Genomic DNA, 26,596 nt, shown 5'->3' with positions numbered 1-26,596 from the left:
AACCCGCTTCTTCCAAGCCGCCTGACAAGGAGAAGAGGGGAAACGATCTGGAAAGGGCCAGGAAAAACTCCAGAGCATAACCGCCCGAATCACTTCCAGGAACCACAGGTTGTTCACTCTCTCCAAGGTAGAGAGAACGAGAGGGCACTCTCTAAAGCTAAAAGGGGATAGATTCCGTACAAACGTAAGGAAGTTCTTCTTCACCCAGAGAGTGGTAGAAATCTAGAACACTCTTCCGTAGGCTGTTATAGGGGAAAACATCCTCCAGAGATTCAAGATAAAGTTAGACAAGTTCCTGCTGAACCAGAACGTATGCAGGTAAGACTAGACCCAGTTAGGGCATTGGTCTTTGACCTAAGGGCCGCCGCGAGAGCGGACTGCTGGGCACGATGGACCACTGGTCTGACCCAACAGCGGCAATTCTTATGTTCTTATGATCCATTGTGATCTCGGCCCACCCCTGGTAAAACTCCCTCAATCGGGCTCCCACCGGTACCAGGAGAAGGGCTCAGAAGGAGTCATTGGGCTGGGCAGGCAGCGGAGGGGGACTCTGGAGGATTCAAGGCCCCCATGGCAGGCACCCCAAAAGGACTGCATGTGCTGAAAGAAATGGCCCCTGGAAGGAAAAGAAGCTGCCCCCCGACCAGAGCAGTATTGATGAAAATCACACAACTGACCCCAGGCGATGCCACCCTGCAAAGGTGGGTGAGAATGATCCTCAGGAAGATGGGGCACCTTAGTGTCAGTCAAGACCTGAACCAGCTTGCCCAAATCCTTACCAAACAAGAAAGCCTTGAAAAAGAAATTTACTAAGCTTAGCCTTAGATGCCCCATCTGCCAACCAACCCCAGAGTCACAGGGTACAGTGAGAAGCCACTCCGAGAGCCATAGATTTGGCCAAAGCCCGCAACAGATCATACATGGCATCTGAAAGATAAGAAGCGCTAAGTTTAGCCACCTCCTGATCCACCAAGGACCAGTCAAGAACTCGCTCGGACCATAGGAAACAAACCCGTGCCACCAGACTGCCACAAATCGCTGCCTGGACCGCCAAGGCAGCTATGTCAAAACTTTGCTTAAGAAGATACTCCAGCTTACGATCCTGAGAGTCCCGCAAGGCCAAACTGCCTTCAACTGCCTGTGCGCAACAGCCAAAACTACCACATCCACAACAGGAAACTTAAAGGTATCCCTATCCCCATCAGGAATGGGATAAAGCTGAGCCATTGAGATGGATAATCTGGACATACAGATGGATAAACTGGACATACTTGCCTCACTTGTGTATGCTGGACACTACAGACCTAAATTTTCCCATAGCCTGGCCCAGCCTGTACCTTGCAGTCTGTGAACACATGTATCCTTTGAAATGCTAACCCAGCTGCCATTCCCTGCTGGGAGGATACTTCTCCAAGGTTCTGTTGAGCTGTTATCAGTGCTGTATGACTTCACATATGCCAGGTACCCTGGAAAGCCATAAAACATTTATAACAAGCAACATTCCCTGCAGGATGAAAGAGGAGTAAGAGACGTAGGAGCCTGATACCAAGACAGAACTCTTACCCAGGCTGGTCTGTCTCTGAAGCAAGTTATGGGAACCAAGCACAGCTGGGGTGCTGGAGGTCACCCTTGCCAACTTTCTGCATAAGACTATCTACAAGGACGCCATCCTGAAGATGCATAGCATTGTAAAACCACAAATTAGCATCTGCAAGGTGATAAGGATCTCAGAGCTGGAGGAAGAAAGTTCACGAAGAATTCTCTGTTTCTGCTCAGGCCCCCCTCCTGGGGGGGGGGGAGAAGTGAGAGAGGCATGGACTGGGGGGAGGAATAATTAGGTATACATTTTTGTACCAATAAGGAAGTACATGATCAGAGTTCGGGGATGTGCTTTTTGAAACAAAGGAAGAATTTCTCTATATAACAATCCATGCATCACAGGAAAAACTAGAGATAGATTCACTTGGGTATGCCAGCAGGGACATGCTAGCCCCCTGCTTGGCATATGGGTGTAAGTTCTACTCTCCATTGCATATTCTGAACTGACAATATATTTCTTTCTGCTATGCCTTTGCTGCTGTAATTTTGTAAGTCTTTATTCTAACAATAAAAAAATATTTTCTGTTTTGGAAGATACAATGCTGTCTCGTAGTTATTCCAATGAGGTAAACGAAGCAGCATTTTACTTCACCATGAACCACACAAAACAAAAGGGTGAATCTGGCAGCTTCCACTGTGCATGCACCACATCCCGAATATCCTGATGCATAGGAAAAGAATGGGAGGATGCCCAGATCCCCCAAAGAGAGGGAAGAGAGGGATCACCACACGCGGGGGTTCTTTCCCATCTTCCTCAAAGTGCAAAACCAATGAAACCTGAATAATAAGCTCCTGAAGCTCCTCCCAGTGAAAAATGCACACCACAGATGCATCCTCGCCAGCCAGTGTCTCTGACAAACACACATCAGCATCATCTGTCCCCCTGAGAGGATCTTGGAGGTCCAACAAGGGGCCCAAATCCTCATCAGGAGAAAACGCATTACCAAACAAAAAAATCCTCATCCCACGAAACCCTGGACGAAGATGGGGGGGGATTGGGCCAAAGCCAATGCTGAGGGGGGATGAACGGGGGTAGACATGGAAGGCAAAAGTCCCCCAGATAAACCCGAGATCCCTGAGGAATAAACTGGACCCCTGGCCGTCTGCAAATATGTCTTGTACATGGCCAAAACTAAATCCGGGGTAAACCCCACTGATGGCAAAGCAGGACTCAATTCCAAGGCAGGAGACCCAGCAGAAACCTGTTCCTGTCTCTCTAAGACAGGGGGAAGGTCACCTCAGGCTGCAGACAAGATGGCAGAGCTTCCCGCCAAAACTGCCGAAAAATCTGCTGAAAAAAACTCCCGAGGCCTGCAGCGGCTAAGAGGCCTGAACAAACCCAGCCGCTAAAGCAGGCAAGCCGGCACCAGCAGTAAGAGAGTCTCCAGCACTATCAGCGGTAAGGGAAACATATATGCCTTGCTGGTAGTTGGTAGCAAGGCTTACAGCTGAGGCACCTCTAAAGAAAAAATCATTTGGGGAGATGGGGGAAATGGGGGGAGGGACTTGACCAGTCACGTGTGGCACCCCTGAGGTTTGACGGACCCCCAAAAAGGGTTCCCCAAACTCAATCCAGTACCACAACCAGAGACAATAAGGCCAATTTAACAAACATCCAACAGCCCTACACTATACCAGGGAAAGACTGCTCAGGCTTACCACCTCTACCTGCTGGAGACTGAGAGCAGACTGGGAACACCATCTATGGCTTCTTTTATGTAAAGTATCACCTTTTAAATTGTATTTTTACTGTATGATCGATTCTTATTTGTTGTAAACCGCTTAGAACCATTCTTTTAAATTGTACTTTTCTTTTAAATCATATTCTCCACTGTAGGATCAATTCCTATTTATTGTACATTACTTAGAATTGTATTTTCCTTTTAAATTATACTCTTTACTGTATGACTAGTTATTATTTGTTGTTAACTCCGCCCCCAACAGCCCTTGCTGAGCCGTTTCCCTGCCTGAAAACAGCCATCTTCGGAGCCCAGATCCTCTTCAGCTCCAGCCACCGCAAGGGAAGGAGTTGGCCGGCGTGGGAGACCAACTCCACCCCCAACAGCCCTTGCTGAGCCGTTTCCCTGCCTGAAAACAGCCATCTTCGGAGCCCAGATCCTCTTCAGCTCCAGCCATCGCAAGGGAAGGAGTTAGCCGGCGTGGGAGACCAACTCCACCCCCAACAGCCCGTGCTGAGCCGTTTCCCTGCCTGAAAACAGCCATCTTCGGAGCCCAGATCCTCTTCAGCTCCAGCCACCGCAAGGGAAGGAGTTGGCCGGCGTGGGAGACCAACTCCGCCCCCAACAGCCCTTGCTGAGCCGTTACCCTGCCTGAAATATCAGCCATCTTTGGACCCCAGCTAACTGTGCTCGCTCCTCCTTATATTCTCCAGGGCCCTGATTCCTCTTCAGCCCGAGGGCCACCGAAAGATTCCCCCCAGCGACTTTCCCCAGGCTGTGGAAGGAGGAAGCTTTCCTTCATCTTATCCCTCCGCCCGACGCCACTTCAGCAAGAGAGATCGGCTCTGCCACTGCCCTCAAAGCCCTGTTCTCCCCCCAGCCTCTGGGGATCGCCGACTCAAAGGTTTCCTGCCGGTGCAGGTCCACCTGGGCTGACTCTGCCCGCTCCTACTTTGAATCCTTCCAGCGCCGAACTCATCTTCAGCCCTCCTAGGGCCGCCGAAAGCTTCCAGCGTCGGTTTCATCTTAGCCCTCGAAGGCCGCCGAAAATCCCCCCCCAGCGACTTTTCCCAGGCCGAGGAAGAAGGAAGCTTTCCTTCATCTTACCCCTGCCTCCTCCACCCGTTGCTGTATTAATAGGCATCCAGCGTTCTAAAAAAAAAAAAAATCAATAAAATTAAAAAAATATATAAATTAATAAATAAATAAACAAATTTAAAAAAAAAAAAAAATAAATCCTACCTCCCCTTTTCAAAGGCTCCCCAATTCTTACCTGCCAGCCCAGGCTGCCTAGCTCTTCCTCCATCCTAGGTTCCTATTAAAAAATAAATAAATAAATAATTTAAAAAAAAAAAAAGTCCTGCCTCCCCTTTCTAAAGGCTCCCCAGTTCTTACCTGCCTCTCCACCCACTAAGACTTCCCAATCTCTCACCATGAAGCCACCCTCGTGGCTCCTTCTCCTCCTACTCTGCTCCTCGCTCAACACCACCCTCTGCTTACTACCTCCCTCCCCCAACCTCCTTAATTCCGCAAGTCTCAGTAATATCTGCTCTGGCTTCAGAATCCCCACTCTGATACGCACTAGAAACCATCCCCCCAAAAAAACCATAGACGAACCAACCTTGTCTCTCTAAAGCCTATTCCCCCTGCCAACCTCCCCAACCTCGCCTCCGACTCCCTTACCCCAGTCCCAACACTTTACTGCAATGTCAGATCATCATGCAACAAGATCCAAATTTTAAAGGATCGACTTGAGGATTCTGACCCCGGATTCCTATGCATCATGGAATCATGGATCACAAAAGATGACCAATTTACTCAAAACGAACTCTGCTCCCATGGCTACCATGGCCTCTTCTCCCCTGGAACCAACCGTAAAGGAGGTGGCCTGGCATTACTCTACAAATCATTCTTCGATGTCCAGCTCCTCGAAAAAGGCAGCCACACCTCACTAGAATACATGCTAGCCTCTGTCAACGATGAACTCCATCCCCATACACTGGGTATCCTGCTTCTATACCGCCCACCCACCCCTTGGAACAAATCCTCTGAACTCGTCCTCGAGACTATAACAAATGCCTTCCTCAAATTCCAAAGACTACTGATTATTGGGGACATCAATCTCCACCTAGATGACCTCACCAGCAAGGACACATCCGAATTTATTAGCTTCACCTCCCTTGGCTTCCCCCCACTGCCCCATCCCCAACCCATAAAAAGGGGCACACACTTGACCTCATTAGCTTCCTCGTTTCTTACCGCCCACAAAACTTTAGCCGGCGATACTCGCTGGGATCATGTTCCCTGGTCTGACCACCTCTTAGGCACCTTCTGTCTCCCCATTTTCATGTCGCCTTTTGGCGCCCCGTCCCGCACTTCCAATTCCATCACCTTCCGCAAAAAAATTACGAACGACCTGTTCTGGACCAAATTTCTCAACCTATTCTCCTCTACTTCTCAGTCTGCAGACCCAGAATCCAACTGGCATAATTGGGTCACACTTTCCCAGTCCACTTATCACTCCCTCGCCCCCCTTTCCACTAAAACCATCTCCTACTCCCGTAAAGCCCCTTGGTTTCTCCCCTATCACAGAGAACTAAAGTAAAAACGCCGAGCTCTGGAGCGCAAATGGAAAAAATCTAAATCCCCTATCGACAGACAGTCCTGGAGGGTCAACATCAAGTTCTACACTACAGTTCTGAAAAAAGCAAGACAGAACTTCTACGGAGATAAAATCACCAGATCCAACAACCAGAGCAGTACTCTATTCAATATCTGGCATTCCTTAACTTCCAAAAAAGGCTCCACCTCGGTCCCCTCCTCCCCCTCAGCTGATGTTCTGGCGAAATTCTTCAACAATAAGATCACCACCTTGAGATCCTCCTTCCCACCCACAGCCTCCTACAACTCCTTGGTGCCCACCGACTCCAATTCTATCCTAACGTCCTCCTACCCCATCCCAGTCGACAGATCCTGGTCCACCTTTGAGCCCGTATCCGAATCTACGGTCCTCAAACTTTGCCTCAAACTGAAATCCTGCAACTGCTCCTTAGACCCATTCCCCTCCTACCTATATAAGGAAATTCCAGCGCAGGCCATCTCTTCTATTACCGAACCCATCAATTCCGCCTTACTCTCGGGCCTTTTCTCCCCAGAAATGGGCCATATTGCCTTGTCCCCTCTACTGAAAAAATCTGACCTAGACCCCTCCACTCCATCCAGCTATCGCCCAATAGCAAATATCCCTCTATTAACCAAGTTGCTCGAGTCCATCATAGCCACCCAACTCGCATCATATTTAGAGAGATTCTCTATCCTCCTACCTTACCAATATGGATTTCGTCCCAATTTCAGCACTGAATTATTACTGACCTCCTTAATCTCAAAGGTCCAACTACTCCACTCTTGAAATAAGTTTGCCGTCCTCCTTCAATTCGACCTTTCCGCTGCTTTTGATGTTGTTCACCATGACATCCTAGTCTACCAACTCTCCGAGATAGGCATCAACTCCACAGTCTTAGACTGGTTCTCAAAATTCTTACGTTCTCGCTCTTACACCGTCAACATGAATGGCACCTGATCTCCCCCCTGGCACCCAACGTGTGGAGTCCCACAAGGCTCTCCTCTTTCTCCTATTCTGTTTAACATCTATATGTCCTCCCTTAAACTCCTCCATCTATCCCCCCTAGAAACAATTTACACTTATGCTGACGACATCCTAGTCCTCCTCGAGACCGACCTTAGCCTTACCAACCTCTCGGAGAACATATCCTCCTGTATATCGAACCTCCAGTCCTGGGCCCATACTGTCAAAATGAAACTGAACGAGTCCAAAACTAAACTACTCTGGCTCGGCCCTAAACAAGACCAACTTCCCACCTCCATCCTCCTTTCATCTGGCTCCACTCTGCAGCTGGAGTCCTCAAGCAGTGTTCTGGGCATCATCATCGACTCCACTTTGTCCTTCAACAATCACCTCAATTCCTTGGCAAAAAAATGCTTTTTCAGCCTTCACATGCTGAGGAAAGTAAGATCCTACTTCCATCAAAATCACTTTACCGTTCTCGTCCAATCTATCATCCTGTCCAGACTGGACTACTGCAACTCAATCTATCTAAGCCTTACCAAGAAAAACCTTCGTAGACTCCAGCGGATCCAGAATGCCGCGGCCAAGCTCATCTTCGCAAAAAGTAAATTCGACCATGTATCACCGCTCCTGTCCAAGCTTCACTGGCTCCCGATTATTTCCAGGGTCCACTTTAAATGCGCCTGTCTAACTTTCAAAATCCTTCATGGCATCCTCCCTCCCTTCATCCCACTCTCCTGGAACTCCTTAAATCTTAATACCACCAGACCCACTCACAAACTTAAATAATCCTTTCCTTCATTAAAAGGCATTTCCCGTGCAGGAAAACTAGGGACCTCTCTCCCCTTTAGATTCACTGAGCTCTGGAACAACCTTACCTCCCCCCTCCAGATCCTGAGCTCCCTCCAACTCTTCCGCAAACATCTGAAAACCTGGCTTTTTTAAAAAATGTAACACTTACCCCTTCTTTGGCCTCCTAAGCCCCCCAAATATCCCTCTCACTATTCCCTTTAACCTCTTTGGAGTTTCCTTTCTCTCTCAACTCTTGTAAACCGTGCCGAGCTCTGCGATTGTGGAGATGATGCGGTATATAAACCTAAGGTTTAGTTTAGTTAGTTTAGTTTAGAATCATTTTTTGGTTAGGCGATATTCCCTTCTCCCCTTCGTCTTCCCATTCCCCCTCCTTTTTATTTTTAAGAAATGTGCCCCATCCATGTCACTTTTGTGGCATGTATCGTCAGTTATATACTGTAATTTATACTGTCATTTCCCCTTTTTTATTATATTTTAAATTTTTTACTTTTATTTTAAATTTTGTACAATGTACACCGCTTTAGTAATTAAAGCGATATATCAAGCTTAAATAAACTTGAAACTGTACAACTCACTTATTCTACAGCCAAATGTTTGTGTCTCAGTCTCCATCTGCTGGTCGAGGTGAGCTATTACCCATCAGTTGCTGTGCTGGTCTGGAGGAACGATAAAGAAGGACCGATTCACCTATAACCAAATATGTCATTATGTTGGCACTTTGTCATCTGATTGCCTAACTGACGTGAGATTGGAATCTTTGTCAGATGCCTTATGCTTCTCAGCTCAATCTCAAATTTCATTGAGATGTCATCACAGATATGGTGAATTTTGGAAATATTTAAAAACATACCTGTTCTTGAAGTACCTAGGTAACGAATCTGTACAATCTCTCCCATAAAAACTGATCCCTTAAACTGTTAGCCACTAATCGTGTCTGTTAGCCACTAATCTCCAACTATGTAAGTTCCACTCAATTTGTAGCATCTTTCTAATCATTGTAAACCGCATAGAACTTCACGGCCCTGCGGTATATAAACTGTTATTATTATTATTATTATTACCTCCAGGAACATTTGAGAGATTTGCCTTATGGGATGTATAAATCAAAATGGTCTCGAGACTTGCATTGTACTGTGGACAACACTGCAATTAAGACTTGTATGTTTCATTGCCGAAAATTAACACCACAAATATCTATGTTTGAAATGAACTATAAATTCTTACTGTGCCTTTTTTTCCAAAAGGTGGTAAATAAATCCTAATACATAACCAAACAAAAAATTTGCCTGCAAATATCCCAAAGCATTCTCTATGGTCACAAGCTTTATATTCCCAGGTCCTACTTCCACCTTCAACCACATATACACATAAAGAACATATATACTACTACATAGAAATATATGATGGTAGATAAAGGCCAAATGGCCCATCCAGTCTGCCCATCCACAGCATCCACTATCTCTTCCTCTCTCTAAGAGATCCCACGTGCCTATTCCAGGCTTTCTTGAATTCAGACTCAGTCTCTGTCTCCACCACCTCTTCCGGGAAACTGTTGCACGCATCTACTAACCTTTCCGTAAAAAAGTATTTCCTTAGATTATTCCTGAGCCTATCACTTCTTAACTTCATCCTTTGCCCTAAGAACATAAGAACATAAGCGATGCCTCTGCTGTGTCAGACCTGAGGTCCATCGTGCCCAGCAGTCCGCTTACGCGGCGGTCCAACAGGTCCAGGACCTGTGCAGTAATCCTCTATCTATACCCTTCTATCCCCTTTTCCAGCAGGAAATTGTCCAATCCTTTCTTGAACCCCAGTACAGTACACTGCCCTATTACGCTCTCTGGAAGCGCATTCCAGGGTCCACCACATGTTAGATAAAGAAGAACTTCCTAGCATTGGTTTTGAATCTGTCCCCTTTCAACTTTTCTGAATGCCCTCTTGTTCTTTTATTATTCGAAAGTTTGAAGAATCTGTCCCTCTCTACTCTCTCTATGTCCTTCATGATCTTGTAAGTCTCTATCATATCCCCTCTAAGTCTCCTCTTCTCCAGGGAAAAGAGACCCAGTTTCTCCAATTTCTCAGTGTATGAAAGGTTTTCCATCCCCTTTATCAGACGTGTCGCTCTCCTCTGAACCCTCTCGAATAACGCCATGTCCTTCTTAAGGTACGGCGACCAATATTGGACGCAGTACTCCAGATGCGGACGCACCATCGCCTGATACAATGGCAGGATAACTTCTTTTGTTCTGGTTGTAATACCCTTCTTGATTATGCCTAGCATTCTGTTTGCCTTCTTAGCGGCCGCTGCGCACTGTGTCATCGGCTTCATTGTCATGTCCACCATTACCCCCAAGTCCCTTTCTTGGGTACTTTCATTTAATAACATCTCTCCCATCGTATAGTTGTACCTCGGGTTTCTGTTTCCCACATGTAATACTTTACATTTCTCAACGTTGAACTTCATCTGCCATCTTGTCGCCCATTCCCCTAGTTTGTCCAAGTCCCTTTGCAATTCTTCACAGTCCTCTTTAGTCCGAGCTCCACTAAATAGTTTGGTGTCGTCCGCAAATTTTATTATCTCACACTTCATCCCTGTTTCTAGATCATTTATGAATATATTAAGTAGCAGTGGCCCGAGCACTGAGCCCTGTGGGACCCCACTCATGACCCTCCTCCAGTCCGAGTAGTGTCCCTTCACTCCTACCCTCTGTTTCCTACCCGCCAGCTAGTCTCTGATCCATCTTTGTACGTCTCCTTCCACCCCATGGTTCTTTAGTTTCTGGAGTAGGCGTTCATGGGGCACCTTGTCAAAGGCTTTTTGGAAATCTAGATATATGATGTCTATGGGGTCTCCTTTGTCCATCCATTTGTTAATTCCTTCGAAGAAGTGCAATAAGTTCGTTAGGCACGATCTCCCCTTGCAGAAACCATGTTGGCTGGTTATCAGAGTTTTCTTTCAACACTGCACTGAAAACACGCCACAAGCACATAGGATCTCTAACAGAGGGGAAGGATAGACGTGATATGCCATGTAGTTTTTATCTGTAGATTCTTTGTGACCCTGGGCAGGACACTTGGCACTGTTGGCCCAGATACAAAACTTAGATTGTGAGCCCGGAAGAGACATAATACCTGCATATAATGTGTACAACACCATGTATGCCTAGTAGCACTATAGAAATGATTAATAGTAGTAGTATCTGATGTCATTTACTATATTTTTATGTAAACATACAAAATCCTTTATTATGTTAGGCCCATACCATATGCACAACTATTTAAGTACCTACTTTGACACATAAAAAACGTTTACATGCAGATAGGGCTTTTTAAAACTGTCCCTCAGCACACACATAAGGTTCTTAATTCTGCATGCATCCTAGAAAAGTCTTCACATGTACGCTGACCTTCATTGCCTAAGCCCCTTTGTGGAGCCTTGTTGAGGTCTACAAAGGATTTGCTTTTCTTTTTTGGGGGGGAAAATAGATCAATCAGATGCTACTAAATGTAATTGTCAGGAATGTCACTCAAATTCAGTGCATTCCTAAACCACTTTGATTTGCTGTTTCTTAGTGTAAAGACCTACTGCTTATCACCATCAGAGGCAGTAAATTGGTCACATCCAGTCTGGCAGATACTTTCTTATTATAAGTACTGTAAACTTAAAGTTGAGAAGTTTTGTGACTGCTATGTTCTGAAACCAATTAAATAGCAACTCCAATTAAAAAGCTTCCTTTTGTAGAAAAGACCAGAGTGAAATCCATTTCTCAGATCTTGAAGCTGTTACCTGTTTAGTGAGCTGGTACTGCAGCTGCTCTAATGCAAATAAACGACTTTGTGCTTTTTGGACCAGCTCTTTGGGATGCAAAGCACTGGAATGGACTGTGGGCTCTGGAGGGTTACCAGAAGGTTTAGGTCCTATAGCAAGGGATAAAAAAAGTCATTGTTTCCAAATGCATATTTTAAAAGCTTAGTCAGCACCAATAACAAGCAATTAGCACCTCATAATTGCCTTAAATTTAAATTAGTAGGATAGGCACCTAACTTCGCTGGCACCTAGGTCCAGATTCTCTAAAGATAGCAATTCAATCGCTGTTGGCCGATTCCTGGCCAATTTTAAAACAGCCACCTCAAAATTATGGCAGGAGGGATTCCCACTCCCTCCTGCCATCAGCCCCTCTTCTTCCCCTCCCCAAAAAACCAAATGGCAGGAGGGATGCCCACTTCCTCCTGCCACCGGACAACAGCCCAACCACTGACGCCCGACACCCCCTCCCCATATCTTAAGTTGGGAGCAGGAGGGGTGCTCAGTCCTTCCTGCTCCTCTGGACTCCAGCATTGCATCTGCCTGGGCCTTAGGCCCCGCCCCGGTGCATCATATGATGCATGGGGAGGAGCCTAAGACCATGATTGGCTCAGGCGCCTCGGGCTCCTCCTTTGGGATGGGCCTAAGGTGCCTGAGCCAATCAGGGACTTCTTTAGAGAGTTGCCTAAGGAAGTCCCTGATTAGCCAAACCAATGGCCAATCAGGGACTTCCTTAGGCTACTCCCTAAGGAAGCCCCTGATTGGCTCAGGCACCTCAGGCCCTTCCCAAGGGAGGAACCCGAGACGTCTGAGCCAATCAAGGCCTTAGGCCCTTCCCCGTGCATCACATGATGCACCGAGGCGGAACATAAGGCCCAGACAGACGCATCACTGGAGTACGGAGGTACAGGAGGGACTGAACACCCCTCCTGCTCCCAACTTAAGGTACAGGGAGGGGGGTGTTGTCCAGTGGAAAGAAGGAGTGAGCATCCCTCCTGCCATTTGTTTTTTTTTGGGGGGGAAGAAGAGGGGCCAATGACAGGAGGGAGTGGGAATCCCTCCTGCCATAATTTTGAGGTGGCAGCAAGCATCGGCAGGCGGCGGTAGGGGGCATTTTTTGGGGTTCATGAAGGGAGGGGGCTTTTAAAAAAAAAAAAAATAAATTAATCGGGCAGTTATTTTGCATGTTTAATACACGCAAAATATCTGTGCCATTAAATAAATTTAAAAAAAACAAAAACCAGGCAGACCTGTCGGTGACATAGTTACCATTCACCAAAATATGCAAATCATTCTGTTTATTTCACACCATTCTTCACACAACTTTGCAATGATAGTTGTTAGAGAATGACATGGGGAAAATTTCTGTCCCTGTCACTGCCCCGTCCCCGGACCACCATCCTCTTCACCGCCCCGTCCCCGTCTCTGCCGCCTCTTTACCGTCCCCGCTCTCCCTTTCACCGCCCCGTCTTCAGCGTCTTCTCCTCTCCATCCCCCCACCCACAGCACCCTTCCTGCGATCCAGCAACTGCCTCCCGCCGGTCAGCCGTGCATTTCTCTCCCTCACTCTTACCTTCTCATGTGGCGAAACTGGCAATTTGTATAAGGCTATACGCTGTATTACAGCCGAAGACTTGAAGTCGCGTCGGGTTGCCTGCTAGAAAAGTCTCCTCCGATGCAACATGCATCAGAGGAGATTTTTCCAGCAGGCAACATGAAGCAACTTCAAGGCTCCGGCTGTAATATAGCTCATAGCCTTATAGAAATCACCAGTTTCAACAAGAAAAGGTAAGGGAAAAGGAGGGAGGGAGGGAGATGCATGGCCGGCAGGAGAGAGGGAGCTGCCGGATCGAACGCTCGTTCACCGCGCGTGCTAATCATTCACCGCTCCACGGGGCAGTGAATGGCCTTGTCCCCGATCTCGCGGTGACCTTTTTTTTTGGTCACCGTTTTGGCGGGTTACCCACGGCTAGCCACGGGTAACAACCACAGTGTCATTCTCTAATAGTTGTAACTTCCAGCAATAACTAAAGTTATGTATATTGAGCCATTACAGGATTGTTGAGTTTAGTGAATCTATATTTGGCGTTGGCGCACTGCTGCTCCTGGTATCAGTTTAATTTGAATCAGGACTTCAAAGATAAGTTTTCTTTTTTTTCTTAAATCTTTATTCATTTTCAGTTCATACAAGTGTATAATATTATATCAGAGAACTCATATAAATCACTTGACATTCTTATCAACGTCTTCACAAGTACATAAAAGAACTCCCTCCCCCTCTCATCCCTTCCAATAATAATGAATCAAGTAAATCTCACATCTTCCACCCCCCATCCCACACTAATTATACTCTTGTACGTAGAAAGGTATCTAAGGTGTCTAATCATTAGAATATGCAATCAATGGCCCCCAGATCTTTTTAAAGTTATTATAATTCCCCTTCTGTATAGCAATTATTCTTTCCATTTTATAGATATGACATACTGAATTCCACCAAAAGGAGTAATTAAGCCTAGTGTAATCTTTCCAATTTCTGGTAATATGTTGAATGGCACTCCCGTCATTATTAAAAGAAGTTTATTATTACTTGCTGAAATTTGGCTCTTTAATCTCATAGATGTTCCAAATAAAATGGTATCATAGGATAGGGCAATATGCTTTTCTAGTAATGAATTAATTTGGGACCAAATTGACTTCCAAAAGGCATTGATACAAGGACAAAAAAAAGTAAATGATCTAAAGTCCCAGCATCTAGATTACAGTGCCAGCATCTATTTAACTTAGAGCTATCTAACTTCTGTAAATGAACTGGGGTCCAAAAAGCTCTATGCACTAAAAAGAACCAAGTTTGTCTAGTAGATGCTGACATTGTACATCTTATTCTCCAAGACCAAATCCGTGGCCATTGAGAAGCAGAAATTTGGTGCTTGATCTCAATGCTCCAAATGTCTTTAAGACCAGTTTTTTGTTTCTTATTCAAGTATCCATATAACAATTTATACCACTGCGCGGCTTGGTGTCCCAAGAAATCTGCCTGAAAGCATAGGAATTCCAGACTATACTGAGTATTAAGATCTTTCCATTCAGGGAACCCCTCCTGAATAGCCTGCTTCAACTGCAACCATTTAAAACTTTGTAGTTTATTTAAACCATATTTATGCTGCAACTGTGAAAAATCAAGCAGTTTACCATTTAAAATAACATCATTTAGAGTACGTATACCTGCAATAATCCAATGCTTCCAGACAATTTGAAATCTGCCAATTTTAATCTTGGAGTTTAGCCAAATGGATTGATTTAATGATTTAGAAATTGGATTGAGCGATAAGTTACTAACATAACATAAAGTTCTCCATTATCCATCAAAATTCTATTTTCTTTATATTTCCTAGGCAATTTTATACTAAGAAGATGAGACAAATGTAAAGGAAACAGGAGCCGCCATTCTAAATACAACCAATCTGGGACAGTCTCCATGAGCTCTGGGAGAACCCAATACATACCCTGTCGTAAAATATAGGCTTGATGATACCTATAAAAATTTGGAAAATTTACCCTCCCTCCATAAGAACATAAGCATCGCCTCTGCCGAGTCAGACCAAAGGTCCATTGTGCCCAGCTGTCCACTCTTGCGGCGGCCCCCCAGGTCAGTGACATGCAAGTGATCCTCTACTGAAGACATTTTGTCCTGTATAGTACCCCCTCTATCTATATCCCTCAAACCCCTTTTCCTTCAGGAACCTGTCCAACCTCTTCTTGAAACCCAAAATCGTACTCTGCTCTACCACCTCCTCTGGAAGTGCATTCCAGGCAACCACCACCCTCTGAGTGAAGAAGAACTTCCTAGCATTCGTTCTGAATCTGTCTCCCTTCAATTTTCTTGAGTGCCCTCTTGTTCTTGTTTCCCCGGCCAGTTTGAAGAATCTGTCCCTCTCTACCCTCTCTATACCTTTTATGATCTTGTAAGTTTCTATCATGTCCCCTCTAAGCCTCCGTTTTTCCAGGGAAAAGAGCCCCAGTTTCTCCAGCCTTTCGGCATATTGAAGGTTTTCCATGCCCTTTATCATTTTCGTTGCTCTTCTTTGGACTCTCTCAAGTGTCGCCATATCCTTCTTAAGGTACGGCGACCAGTATTGAATGCAGTACTTCAGATGCAGGCGCACCATCGCCCGATATAGCGGCAAGATAACTTCTTTGGTTCTGGTAGTGATTCCTTGTTTGATAATGCCCAGCATTCTGTTCACCTTCTTTGAGGCCGCTGCGCATTGTGCCCCCGGCTTCATTGTTTGGTCCACCAGAACCCCCAAGTCCTTTTCTAGGTTGCTTTTCCCCAATACCATCCCCCTCATGCTATAGTTGTACATCGGTTTTCCTTTCCCTATGTGCAAGACTTTGCATTTCTCTACATTGAACCACATTTGCCATTTATTTGCCCATTCACTCAATTTATTCAGGTCTCTTTGTAGCTCTTTACATTCTTCAACAGTTCTAACCCTGCTGGAGAGTTTTGTGTCGTCCGCAAATTTTATAACCTCGCACTTTGTCCCTGCTTCTAGGTCATTAATGAATATATTGAACAGCAGTGGTCCCAGCACTGACCTCTGCGGGACACTGCTCGTAACTGCTTCCCATTCCGAGTAGTGTCCCTTTACTCCCACCCTCTGCCTCCTGTCCTCCAGCCAATTACAGATCCATCTGTGCATGTCTCCTTCCACTCCGTGGTTCCACAGTTTTCTTAGCAGGCGCTCATGGGGTACCTTGTCGAAGACTTTTTGGAAGTCCAGATATATGATGTCTATGGGGTCACCATGGTCCAATTGTTTGTTTATCCCCTCGAAGAAGTACAGTAGGTTCGTCTGGCAAGATCTTCCTTTACAGAAACCATGCGGCTGGTTCTCATCAGATTATTTCTCTCTATATGTTCATTGATGCTGTCTTTGATTAATGATTCAGCCATCTTCCCCGGAACTGAAGTTAAGCTCACTGGTCTGTAGTTCCCTGGGTCGCCTCTGGATCCCTTTTTGAAGATAGGTGTAACATTCGCTATCCTCCAGTCCTCTGGGATTACCCCTATTTTCAAGGATAGGTTGCAGATCTTTAGTAGTAATTCCGCTATTTCATCTCTGAGCTCCTTCAGTATTCTCGGGTGGATTCCATCCGGTCCCGGTGATTTGTCTGTTTTTAATCTATCTATCTGTTTGAGTACGTCTTCGAGGCTCACCTCTATTGACAATAGTTTTTCCTCTTGGTCCCCTTTGAAGGTTTTTTCTGGATTCGGCATGTTTTCTTCTTTTATCACTCCCTTCCTGTCTCCCTCATCTTTTGTAGAGATACTAAAGCAATTCTAGGCCTTTTACCCAAACAAACAAATTTTGTAAGAATACCATTCAAATTTTTGTAAAAGGACCCCTGAAAAAAAACTGGTATCATACTCATTTGATAACAAACCACAGGCAGTATCATCATTTTAATAGTTTGGACTCTCCCCCACCAAGAAAGATATAAAGGATCCCATTGCTCACACATTTCTGTTATTTTACTTAATAAAAATTTTTCATTCTCTTTCACTGTATCCTCTATTGTCTTTGTAATAGTTATACCTAAGTATTTTAATCCATCTTCTTTCCAAACAAATGAGAATGATTCAAATAAACCTTTGGTACAATGGACATTAAGCGGAAGAACTTCAGACTTACTCCAATTGATCTTATATCCTGAAAACTGTCCAAATTGTTCTATCAATTCAAATAAGCACGGAATGGAAGTTTCTGGGTTTCTCAAATAAAGCAGTATATCATCTGCATAAGCAGAGAGTTTATATTCCCAATTCAAATATGGAATACCTTGTATCCCCTTTGCTTGATTAATGGCTATTAACAAGGGTTCCAGAACAACATCAAAAAGCAAAGGAGATAAAGGACAACCCTGTCTAACCCCCCTCCGCAAGTTAAACCGATCTGACAAATTATTATTAATGTATAATCTTGCACCCGGAGAGCTATACAGTGTCTGAATCATTTGAATAAAACTAGAACCTATACCAAACCATAGTTTTCAATAAATTATCTTTTTAAGCTGGAAAGGTGATCGACTAATCAGTGGCGTACCTAGGGTATGTGGCACCCAGGGCCCATCATTTTTTGACACCCCCCCATGTAAAAAAATATTTTTTGTAATAACCATGAAAAATAAATGGTCATAATAGAAACAGGCACTGAAATTTTTCTTTTATTGAACCTCATATATGTAACCATTAATCCAAACATAACATAAATTATGTCTGAATTGTCATGACATCAGAAGTACATATGGAGTAGTTGCAGGTGATGCTTGGGACAGTTCTGATTGTGTTAGTTCGGTTTTATGTGTTTTTGAATAGAAGGGTTTTTATTTCTTTTTTGAAGGTTTTGTAGTCTGTGATCGAGGTCAATAGGTTGTAGAGTTGGGGGTCGAGTGTTAGGAGGTTGTCGAACAGTTTTTTTTCTTTTGATGATTTTGGTTGGAGGATGTGTGAATGGTGCGTGAGTTGTCCTATGTCTGGTTGAAGTGGATTTAATTATTTAGCTGAAGAAATTAGTAAACCCCCCCCCATTCCACACACATTAATTCTCTTCCATTTTTGTTCCCATTCTAAAAAACACTGATAAGTTCCCAGAAAAAAAATACATTAAAATAAGAAGTAAAAACAAAGACCCCTACAGATGAGAACATAACATAAGAATAGCCTAACTGGGTCAGACCAATGGTCCATCATGCCCAGTAGCCCATTCTCATGGTAACCAATCCAGGTCATTAGTACCTGGACAAAACCCAAAGAGTAGCAACATTCCATGCCACCGATCCAGGGCAAGCAGACACTTCCCCCATGTCTTTAATAACAGACTATGGACTTTTCCTCCAGGAATTTGTCCAAACCTTTCTTAAAATCAGCAATGCTATCTGCTTTTACCATAACTTCTGGCCCCTTCATTTTTAAGCTTAGTTCTTTCCTTCCAAACAGAGACCTTGCTAGATGTCAAAACAGAAAGAACAAGGTAACTTCACAAGGACTTAGCTATGCAGGAAATGTGAATTTCCTCATACACCCACCATATAGTGCAAAAATGTGCAAAGATCTGTTTTTTTCTTTCGATCACTACATAGTCTAATGCCACACAAGCAGTGCTGTTACAAACATATTCTGAAGGTCAATGCTAAGGTTAACAAAGTTTCCTTCCTTGGACCACAAGGAGATACTGACAAACCACTAGAAGAGATCCCAAAACAACTACCCAGGAACAACACCCAAAGACCCACTCAGTGTGTGAACCAGTTGAGTGGAGTGGACTAACTGGGGGGTGGAAATGGGCCCAGAGTTTGCTCAGCAGAATTTCCCAGACCACCTCTTCCTCTCAACACATTGACACGCTGCCGCCACCACCACCACCATTAGGAACACCTCAACGGGTAGGCCAGCAATGCTTACAAACTTTATAAAACACATTATTATATTTTCTTATAAAGCACATATTTTAATTGAACTCTCTGACATCCTCAGCCTTGCCATTCACAAAAATAGAAGGAAGAAAAGTTCCCGTTTCCTGCTGTCTCATGTCCCCGGCCTATACAATATTTTTCTTCTGCAGACCCTTCAAAAGTCTGACCAAATCCTCGTTTCACTTGCATTATAAAGTACTGAGGATGCCATCTCTCTCCAATCCCAAAGTCTAAGACAGTAGTGCAAACTAGTGCTGCCCGATTCAAGAAAAAAAAAATTTTCGATTCGATTCAGCCTATTGAATTGGTTTTTCAATTCAACTTTCCTGCCCAATTGGGTGTTTGTTTGTTTTTTTTAAAACATCCTGGTGGGTTTATTTTATAGCTTTTTCACCCCCCTTTGGCTTCTCCTAACCACACTGGCGCTGTGGTGTAAATAAAATAAAGAAACAAAAATGACTTTTCCTCTCTGTTAAATCCTAGCTCATGTTTGCGGTCTAACACCAGCTCTGGCAGGATACACATTTCAAATCTGACATTGTAATCACAAAACAGAAAATAAAATTAATTTTTCTACATTTTGTCGTCTGGTTATTTTTCAAATCTTGTTGGTCCAAGGCTCTGGTTGTCTTCTGATAACTTGCTTGCCAGGTTCTCCTTCTTCCTTCTTTCTGCATGCTAACCATCCATCTGCCATCTCTGTCCTCCCTGTTTCCCTTCCCTCCCCAGGAGGTCTGGCATCTATCCTTTTTTCGTCTCCCTCCACAGATCTATCTTTTCTTAACTACCTTTTCATCCAGCATCTCTCCCTCCTTCCCCACCACCCCAGGGTCCACCATCTCTCCCTTTCTTTTCCCAACTACCCTCCTATCCAGTATCTCTATCCCCCCCTCCACACCATCCCTTGTGTCCAACTTCTCTCCCTTTCTGCTCCTTCCCTCTCTAAAAACTATGATCCATCATCTCTCCCTCTTCTCCATTTTCAGACCCATTATTTTTTCCCACCCAAAGTCTGGCATATGCGCGTCTCTTTGAACCCCCTCATTCCCTCCGTGTATTTCTACACCAGGGCCCCCTCCCTGAAGGCCTGTCCCCCCCTTAAAGGTCTGCATCCCACCCCTGAAGGCCTGCACTCCCCCCCCCGAAGGTCTGCACTCCCCCGAAGGCCTGCACCCCCCGAAGGCCTGCGCCCACCCCCCTCCGAAGGCCTGCACCCCCCTTGAAGGCCTGCCTGCCTGTCCCCCCCTGAAGGCCTGCCTGATCCCCTTGAAGGCCTATTCCCCCCTTGAAGGCCTGTCCCTCCCTTGAAAGCCTGCCTGCCTGACCCCCCCTTGAAGGCCTGTCCCCCCCTTTGAAGGCCTGCCTGCCTGTCTCCCCTTTGAAGGCCTGCCTGTCTCCCCCCCCCCTTGAAGGCCTGCCTGCCTGTCACCCCTCCCTCCCCCTTGAAGGCCTGCCTGCTGACCTGCCTGCCCCATCCCGAAGGACTGCTCGCCCCCCCTGGCCTCCCTGCACCACCTGAATCAGGCCCTGAGGGGGTGCTTCCGGCCTTGAGTTCAGTCCTCCCCCCCCGAAGGACCGCTCACCCCCCTGGCCTCCCTGCACTACCTGAATCAGCCCGCAGCGGGATCGCGATGTCAGCGATCCCTTCGCTGCTTCCTCCGCTGCGGTCCCGCCCCTTCTCTGACGTCAGAGGAGGGGAGGGGCGGGACCGCGGCGCAGGAAGCAGCGCCGCAGCAGCTCAGGGATCGCCGACATCGCGATCCCACTGCGGGCTGCTTCATAGGTGGTCAGGGAGGCCAGGGGGGCGAGCGGTCCTTCGGGGGTGGGGGGGTACTGAACTCAAGGCCGGAAGCACCCCTTCAGGGCCTGATTCAGGTGGTGCAGTAAGGCCAGGGGGGGCGAGCGGTCCTTCGGGGTGGGGCAGGCAGGCCGGCAGGCAGGCCTTCAAGGGGGAGGGAGGGGTGACAGGCAGGCAGGCCTTCAAGGGGGGGGGGACAGGCAGGCCTTCAAAGGGGAGACAGGCAGGCAGGCCTTCAAAAGGGGGACAGGCCTTCAAGGGGGGGGTCAGGCAGGCAGGCTTTCAAGGGAGGGACAGGCCCCCCCCCCCGCTCCCCCTTAGTACGCTACTGCGACTAATAAATATTTATAAATCAATGAAAATAATAAGATATAAATGTTTGGAAGTATATGAGCCTATGAGGAAGTAACAGCGGCAGACAGCCCCATAAACTTATATCTTGTGTATTTGGGATGCAGCTTCTGACGGCTCAGTATACATTACTTTAGTTATTTCTGGAAGTTACAACTATCATTGCAAAGATGATTGGAGATTGTACAGGCAAGCAGGAGAGAGGAGCAGGAGTCAGACAGAGCAGCAGAGGAAGAGAGAGCAGCAAAGGGAGAGGAAAGCAAAAAAGCATAAGAATATAAGAGATGCTGCTGCTGGGTCAGGCCAGTGGTCCATCATGCCCAGCAGTCCGCTCACGCGGCGGCCCTTTTGGTCAAAGACCAGCACCCTAACTGAGACTAGCCCTACCAGCGCACGTCCTTGTTCAGCAGGAATCTGTCCAACTTTGTCTTGAATCCCTGGAGGGTGTTTTCCCCTACGACAGTCTCTGGAAGAGCGTTCCAGTTTTTCACCACTTTGGGGAAAAAGAATTTCCTTACGTTTGTACGGAATCTATCCCCTTTCAACTTTAGAGAGTGCCCTCTCGTTCTCCTTATCTTGGAGAGGGTAAACAACCTGTCCTTATCTACTAAGTCTATCCCCTTCAGTACCTTGAATGTTTCGATCATGTCCCCTCTCAGTCTCCTCTGTTCGAGGGAGAAGAGGCCCAGTTTCTCTAATCTTTCACTGTACGGCAGCTCCTCCAACCTCTTAACCATCTTAGTCTCTCTTCTCTGGACCCTTTCGAGTAGTACCGTGTCCTTCTTCATATATAACGACCAGTTCTGTACGGAGTACTCCAGGTGAGGGCGCACAATGGCCCGGTACAGCGGCATAATAACCTTCTCCGATCCCCTTCTTTATTATTCCTAGCATTCTGTTCGCCCTTTTCGCCGCCGCCGCTATACATTGAGTAGACGGCTTCATCGATTTGTCAATCAGAACTCCCAAGTCCCTTTCCTGGGAGGTCTCTCCAAGTACCGCCCCAGACATCCTGTATTCTTGCTTGAGATTTTTGTTACCGACATGCAATGAGCAGAGTTGATCGGAGCTTGTACAGGCAAGCAGGAGAGAGGAGCAGGAGTCAGAGAGAGCAGCAGAGTAAGAGAGAGCAGCAGAGGAAGAGGGAAGCAAAAAAGCAAAGCAGGAGAAAGGAGTACGAGGGAAGCAGAGGCAGGAGACTACAGGGGGAATCGCGAGTTAGCTCCGCCCACTCCCCGACATCGACCATCGAAGCTCCCCCTTAAAAGGGGAGGGGCCAACGGCGCTCAGCTATTCGCGCACATCGAAGGTGAGCGTTAAAGGCACTCATCTTACCGAGAGCACCTTTGCGAAGAGCCTTGAGAAGGGTCCAGAGAAGAGCAACCAAAATGGTTAAGGGGCTGGAGAAGTTGCCGTACAGCGAGAGACTGGAGAAACTGGGCCTGTTTTCCCTTGAAAAGACGAAACTGAGAGGAGATATGATCGAAACATTCAAAATACTGAAGGGAATAGACTTAGTAGATAAAGACAGACTGTTCACACTCTCCAAGGTAGGGAGAATGAGAGGGCACTCTCTAAAGTTGAAAGGGGATAGATTCCATACAAACACAAGGAAGTTCTTCTTCACCCCTCCAGGGTTTCAAGATTAGGCTGGACAAGTTCCTGCTAAACTGGGACGTACGCAGGTGAGGCTGGACTCATTTAGAGCACTGGTCTTTGACCTGGGGGCTGCTGCGTGAACGGACTGGCGGGCAGGATGGACCACTGGTCTGACCCAGCAGTGGCAATTCTTATGTTCTTAAGTTACAACTATCATTGCAAAGTTGTGTGAAGAATGCTGTGAAATAAACGGAATGATTTGCATATTTTGGTGAATGCTGACACAATCGCAAATCGTAAAAATCTTTTCAGCTGGTTTATGTGTGTGGTAACACCAACAGGTTTGCAGCAGTCAGGTCTTAGGATAGTAAAACCCGATTCAAAATAGCCAAGCAATTGTTAGTAAATCAATCGCTTGGCTATTTTGCATGGGGTATTACTAATTTGCATGGGAGGATTGGGTAGGAGATTGATCGGACAACAGTTTAGTGAATCGGGTCAGGGAACAGGAATGAAAACTGGTTTTGCGACCATCATTACAGGATCATTAAGTTTAGTGAATCTAGGCCATAGTCCAAAGGGCCTACCAGAAAGTAAGTGTGGTTAGGGGCAGGTCATGGGTAGTCTGTGGGCGTATTTTGCATGTGGGCGCCCAAAGTGGATTTAGGTACCAGTATTTAGGCCAAGAAAACCCTAGCATAAATATTTTGTGCTGCAGGGTCACATGATGTGCACATTCTAGCAGGATGCCCCAAGGTGAAGCTTGGGGAGCCGCTCTGCTTAATTTGCTATTTTCTCTGGCTTTCCTTCCTTGATTCGCATCAAACGATTTCTATTTGCTTTCTAAAGGCCAGGGGCATCACCCTGTTCCACTAGCACATCAATTCAGCAGGTTATGCTGCATAAAGGAGTGCGCAGCCATTGTTCCACTACAGGCCATACCTCTATCAAGATGGCGACAGAGAGAAAATGCTCGACAGCATGCCTCCCTCTATGCCTCCTACAGTACACCTTAGTAAGGCTGTGGTGCTGGAATGAAAGAAACATCTCACCGCAATCATGGGTGATAAATTGTCAGGGCTACAAACCACCATCCAAGAAGTCAAAGACAGCATAGGTGCCTTCAACAGTAGGGTGTTACAATTAGAGGGCAGAATCATCCAACACAAGGCGGTGATCAACTCCCTTACTACCAGAATGCAGGTCCTGCAAAGCACCACTCAGCAGCTAACTGAGCAAAATTGAGTGAGATGGAATAACCTCCAGACAGTGGGTATACCAGAGTCCATAAAAGAAGGAGATCTGCGTGTATGGTTCAAAGATTGGCTGTTGAGTGTTGAGTCATTTTGGTTGGTATTCATCATATTCAGCTTTTATTTGCTCTTATAGCTAGCATACGGGCACTGCCCTTATTGTTTTTTTGAACACTGTTTTATTCTGCATAGCCCTTATATTGGACATCTGTATCCAATGTGCTATTGTGGAACTTTGTTTTTCTTAATTTGGGGGGGATCCCGGGGGGCACACTTTATGATTGTTTGAATACACTTCCCCCTCCGTATTCGCGGTTTCACAGTCTGTGGTTTCAGTTATTCGCGGTTTTTCAATCAAAGGCCCCATCCCCAAATTTACATCACAGGAAATCACTGCTCCCGTCGTTGCACAGAGAAAATCGATCCTCTCAGCTGCACTTTCTTCAGGTTATTTGCAGTTTTGTGTGTTTTTTGTTTTTTTACAGAAAAACCGCAGATAACATATGAAAAGTTATTTGCGTTTTTTCTCTATTCGCTGCCTTGCCGTTCCCCTATCACCGCAAATGCGGAGGGGGAAGTGTATGTTTAATCTAGGGATTGGGAAGGGGAGGAGGGAAGAAGGGCGGAATGCAAGTACACTAGGTTAGTTCTCTGGTTTGGTTTGTTTGTGTGTGTGTGGTTGTGGATGTGATTGCGTATGGGGGTGGGAGTGGGAGGAGGGACAGAAGATGTTGCTCACTGGGGATGCAGGATCAGGAGGAGGGGAGGGTACTGCACTGTTAATCTTGGGTGGAGGGTTTAGCTGGGGGATCCCCACCCTAAATCTAATCTGGGTATTCTTGTTGGTCATATTACTAACTTTTCTGGACCATGGTTAAACTCAAGGCGATATCTCTGAATGCAGATAGTATTCACTCCCTGGAAAAATGAACTAAAATACTATCAATGTTACGGTAAATTGCAGGCTGATATTGTATACTAGTCTTTAAGCCCGTTACATTAACGGGTGCTAGAGTAGATGTCTGTCTGTTTGTTTTTTTTCTTTGTCTCTCTCTCCTTGGATGCTGCCTGTCTGTTGGTCATTTTTTCTGTCTGTGTCTCTCCCTATGTCCTTAGTGCCCCTTCCTATGTTCTTAGTGCCCCTAGTGCCTCCTTCCCATGTCCTTAGTACCCCTTCCTACGTCCTTAGTGCCCCCAGTACCTCTTTCCTGTGTCCATAATGCCCACAGTGCCTCCTTCCCATGTCCTTAGTGCCCCCAGTGCCTCCGTACTGTGTCCTTAGTGCCCCAGTGCCTCCGTACCTGTGTCCTTAGTGCCCCAGTGCCTGCGTACTGTGTCCTTAGTGCCCCCAGTGCCTCCTTTCTATATCATTAGTGCCCCTAATGCCTTCTTCCCGTGTCCCCATCACTATCTTCCAGACTTTGTCCCCCCCCATACCAGCCTATCTGCCTGCCTCCCATCCCGCTGAGGAGCATATTTCCATTTAACCCCCCCCCAAGCCAGCCTGCCTGCCTGCCTTCTTCCTATCAAAGCAGCATGTTTAAATGTAAACCTCCCCCACCCCGAAGCCAGCCTGCCTGCCTCCTTCCCATGTTTTCATTTCATCCCCCCTCCCCCGAAACTCCCGTTGACTCTCCCAGCCGACTCTCCCACCGCTAGACAACCGAAAATTGTACAGCGCCAAAGAGATGCAAAATACAAAGAATATCAAGGCAAAAATACAAAAAGTATATACAGTCGCCTACCACTTGTTTGATATCACAGGAAGGCAGTACTCCACAAATGGAAACAGATGCAGGCAAAAGAACCCAAACTACTGTGCCATGAAACATTCGTTGCCTTATTTTTGTTACACATAAAACAGCCAATCATCCCAGTCCTATCTCCCAGACTAACACTAAAAGGAAAACTAAAACACCAACACACATACACCAGTCACTCTCCTTATACTCTTCCCCCCACTCATCCTGCTTCCCCCATATTGCTCATAGGTAATATTCATACAAGAACCAGAGGTGGGACATTGTCACTCCCTGGGCCTTCCCATGTTCTGTCAGAGGAATAAACATTGTTGCCACAAATACAGATAATGTAGATGCTCAGTTTGCTGTTTCCCTCTTTCCAAGGCAATTTCAAATCTGACAGCCGACAAACCTCCCGGCTCCAGCAGCATCCGAGGCACAGTAAACACGCTGCTTCGGGCCTTCTACTGCCCTAATTTCCTCTGCCGCATCTCTGATGATGTCATCAGGGAAGCGGCAGAGGAAATCAGGCCAGTAAAAGGACACGAAGCAGCAATGTCCCACCTCTGGTTCTTTATGAATATTACCTATGAGCAATATGGGGGAAGCAGGATGAGTGGGGGGAAGAGTATAAGGAGAGTGACTGGTGTATGTGTGTTGTGTTTTAGTTTTCCTTTTAGTGTTAGTCTGGGAGATAGGACTGGGATGATTGGCTGTTTTATGTGTAACAAAAATAAGGCAACGAATGTTTCATGGCACAGTAGTTTGGGTTCTTTTGCCTGCATCTGTTTCCATTTGTGGAGTACTGCCTTCCTGTGATATCAAACAAGTGGTAGGCGACTGTATATACTTTTTGTATTTTTGCCTTGATATTCTTTGTATTTTGCATCTCTTT

The 26,596-nt window shown here is 46.0% G+C and overlaps 1 protein-coding gene across 5 annotated transcripts in view; it reads right to left on the bottom strand.

The window, feature by feature from the left end:
- CCDC57 (coiled-coil domain containing 57) overlaps window positions 1-26,596 on the bottom strand; it is a 411,998-nt gene that overhangs the window by 72,629 nt on the left and 312,773 nt on the right. For all 5 annotated transcript variants that reach the window (XR_004540808.1, XM_033960323.1, XM_033960322.1 and 2 more), the window contains one exon: window positions 11,465-11,595. Coding sequence is in view for 4 of the 5 variants with exons in the window: in XM_033960323.1 (XP_033816214.1) it covers window positions 11,465-11,595 (131 nt within the window). In the remaining variant the exon portion in view is untranslated. The remainder of the gene's footprint in view (window positions 1-11,464; window positions 11,596-26,596) is intronic.

This window comes from Geotrypetes seraphini, chromosome 10, assembly GCF_902459505.1.
Source record: "Geotrypetes seraphini chromosome 10, aGeoSer1.1, whole genome shotgun sequence".
Classification (NCBI taxonomy): domain Eukaryota; kingdom Metazoa; phylum Chordata; class Amphibia; order Gymnophiona; family Dermophiidae; genus Geotrypetes; species Geotrypetes seraphini.
Note: the sequence above shows the minus strand (reverse complement) of the source record. Positions and strands in the feature narration are given on the sequence as shown.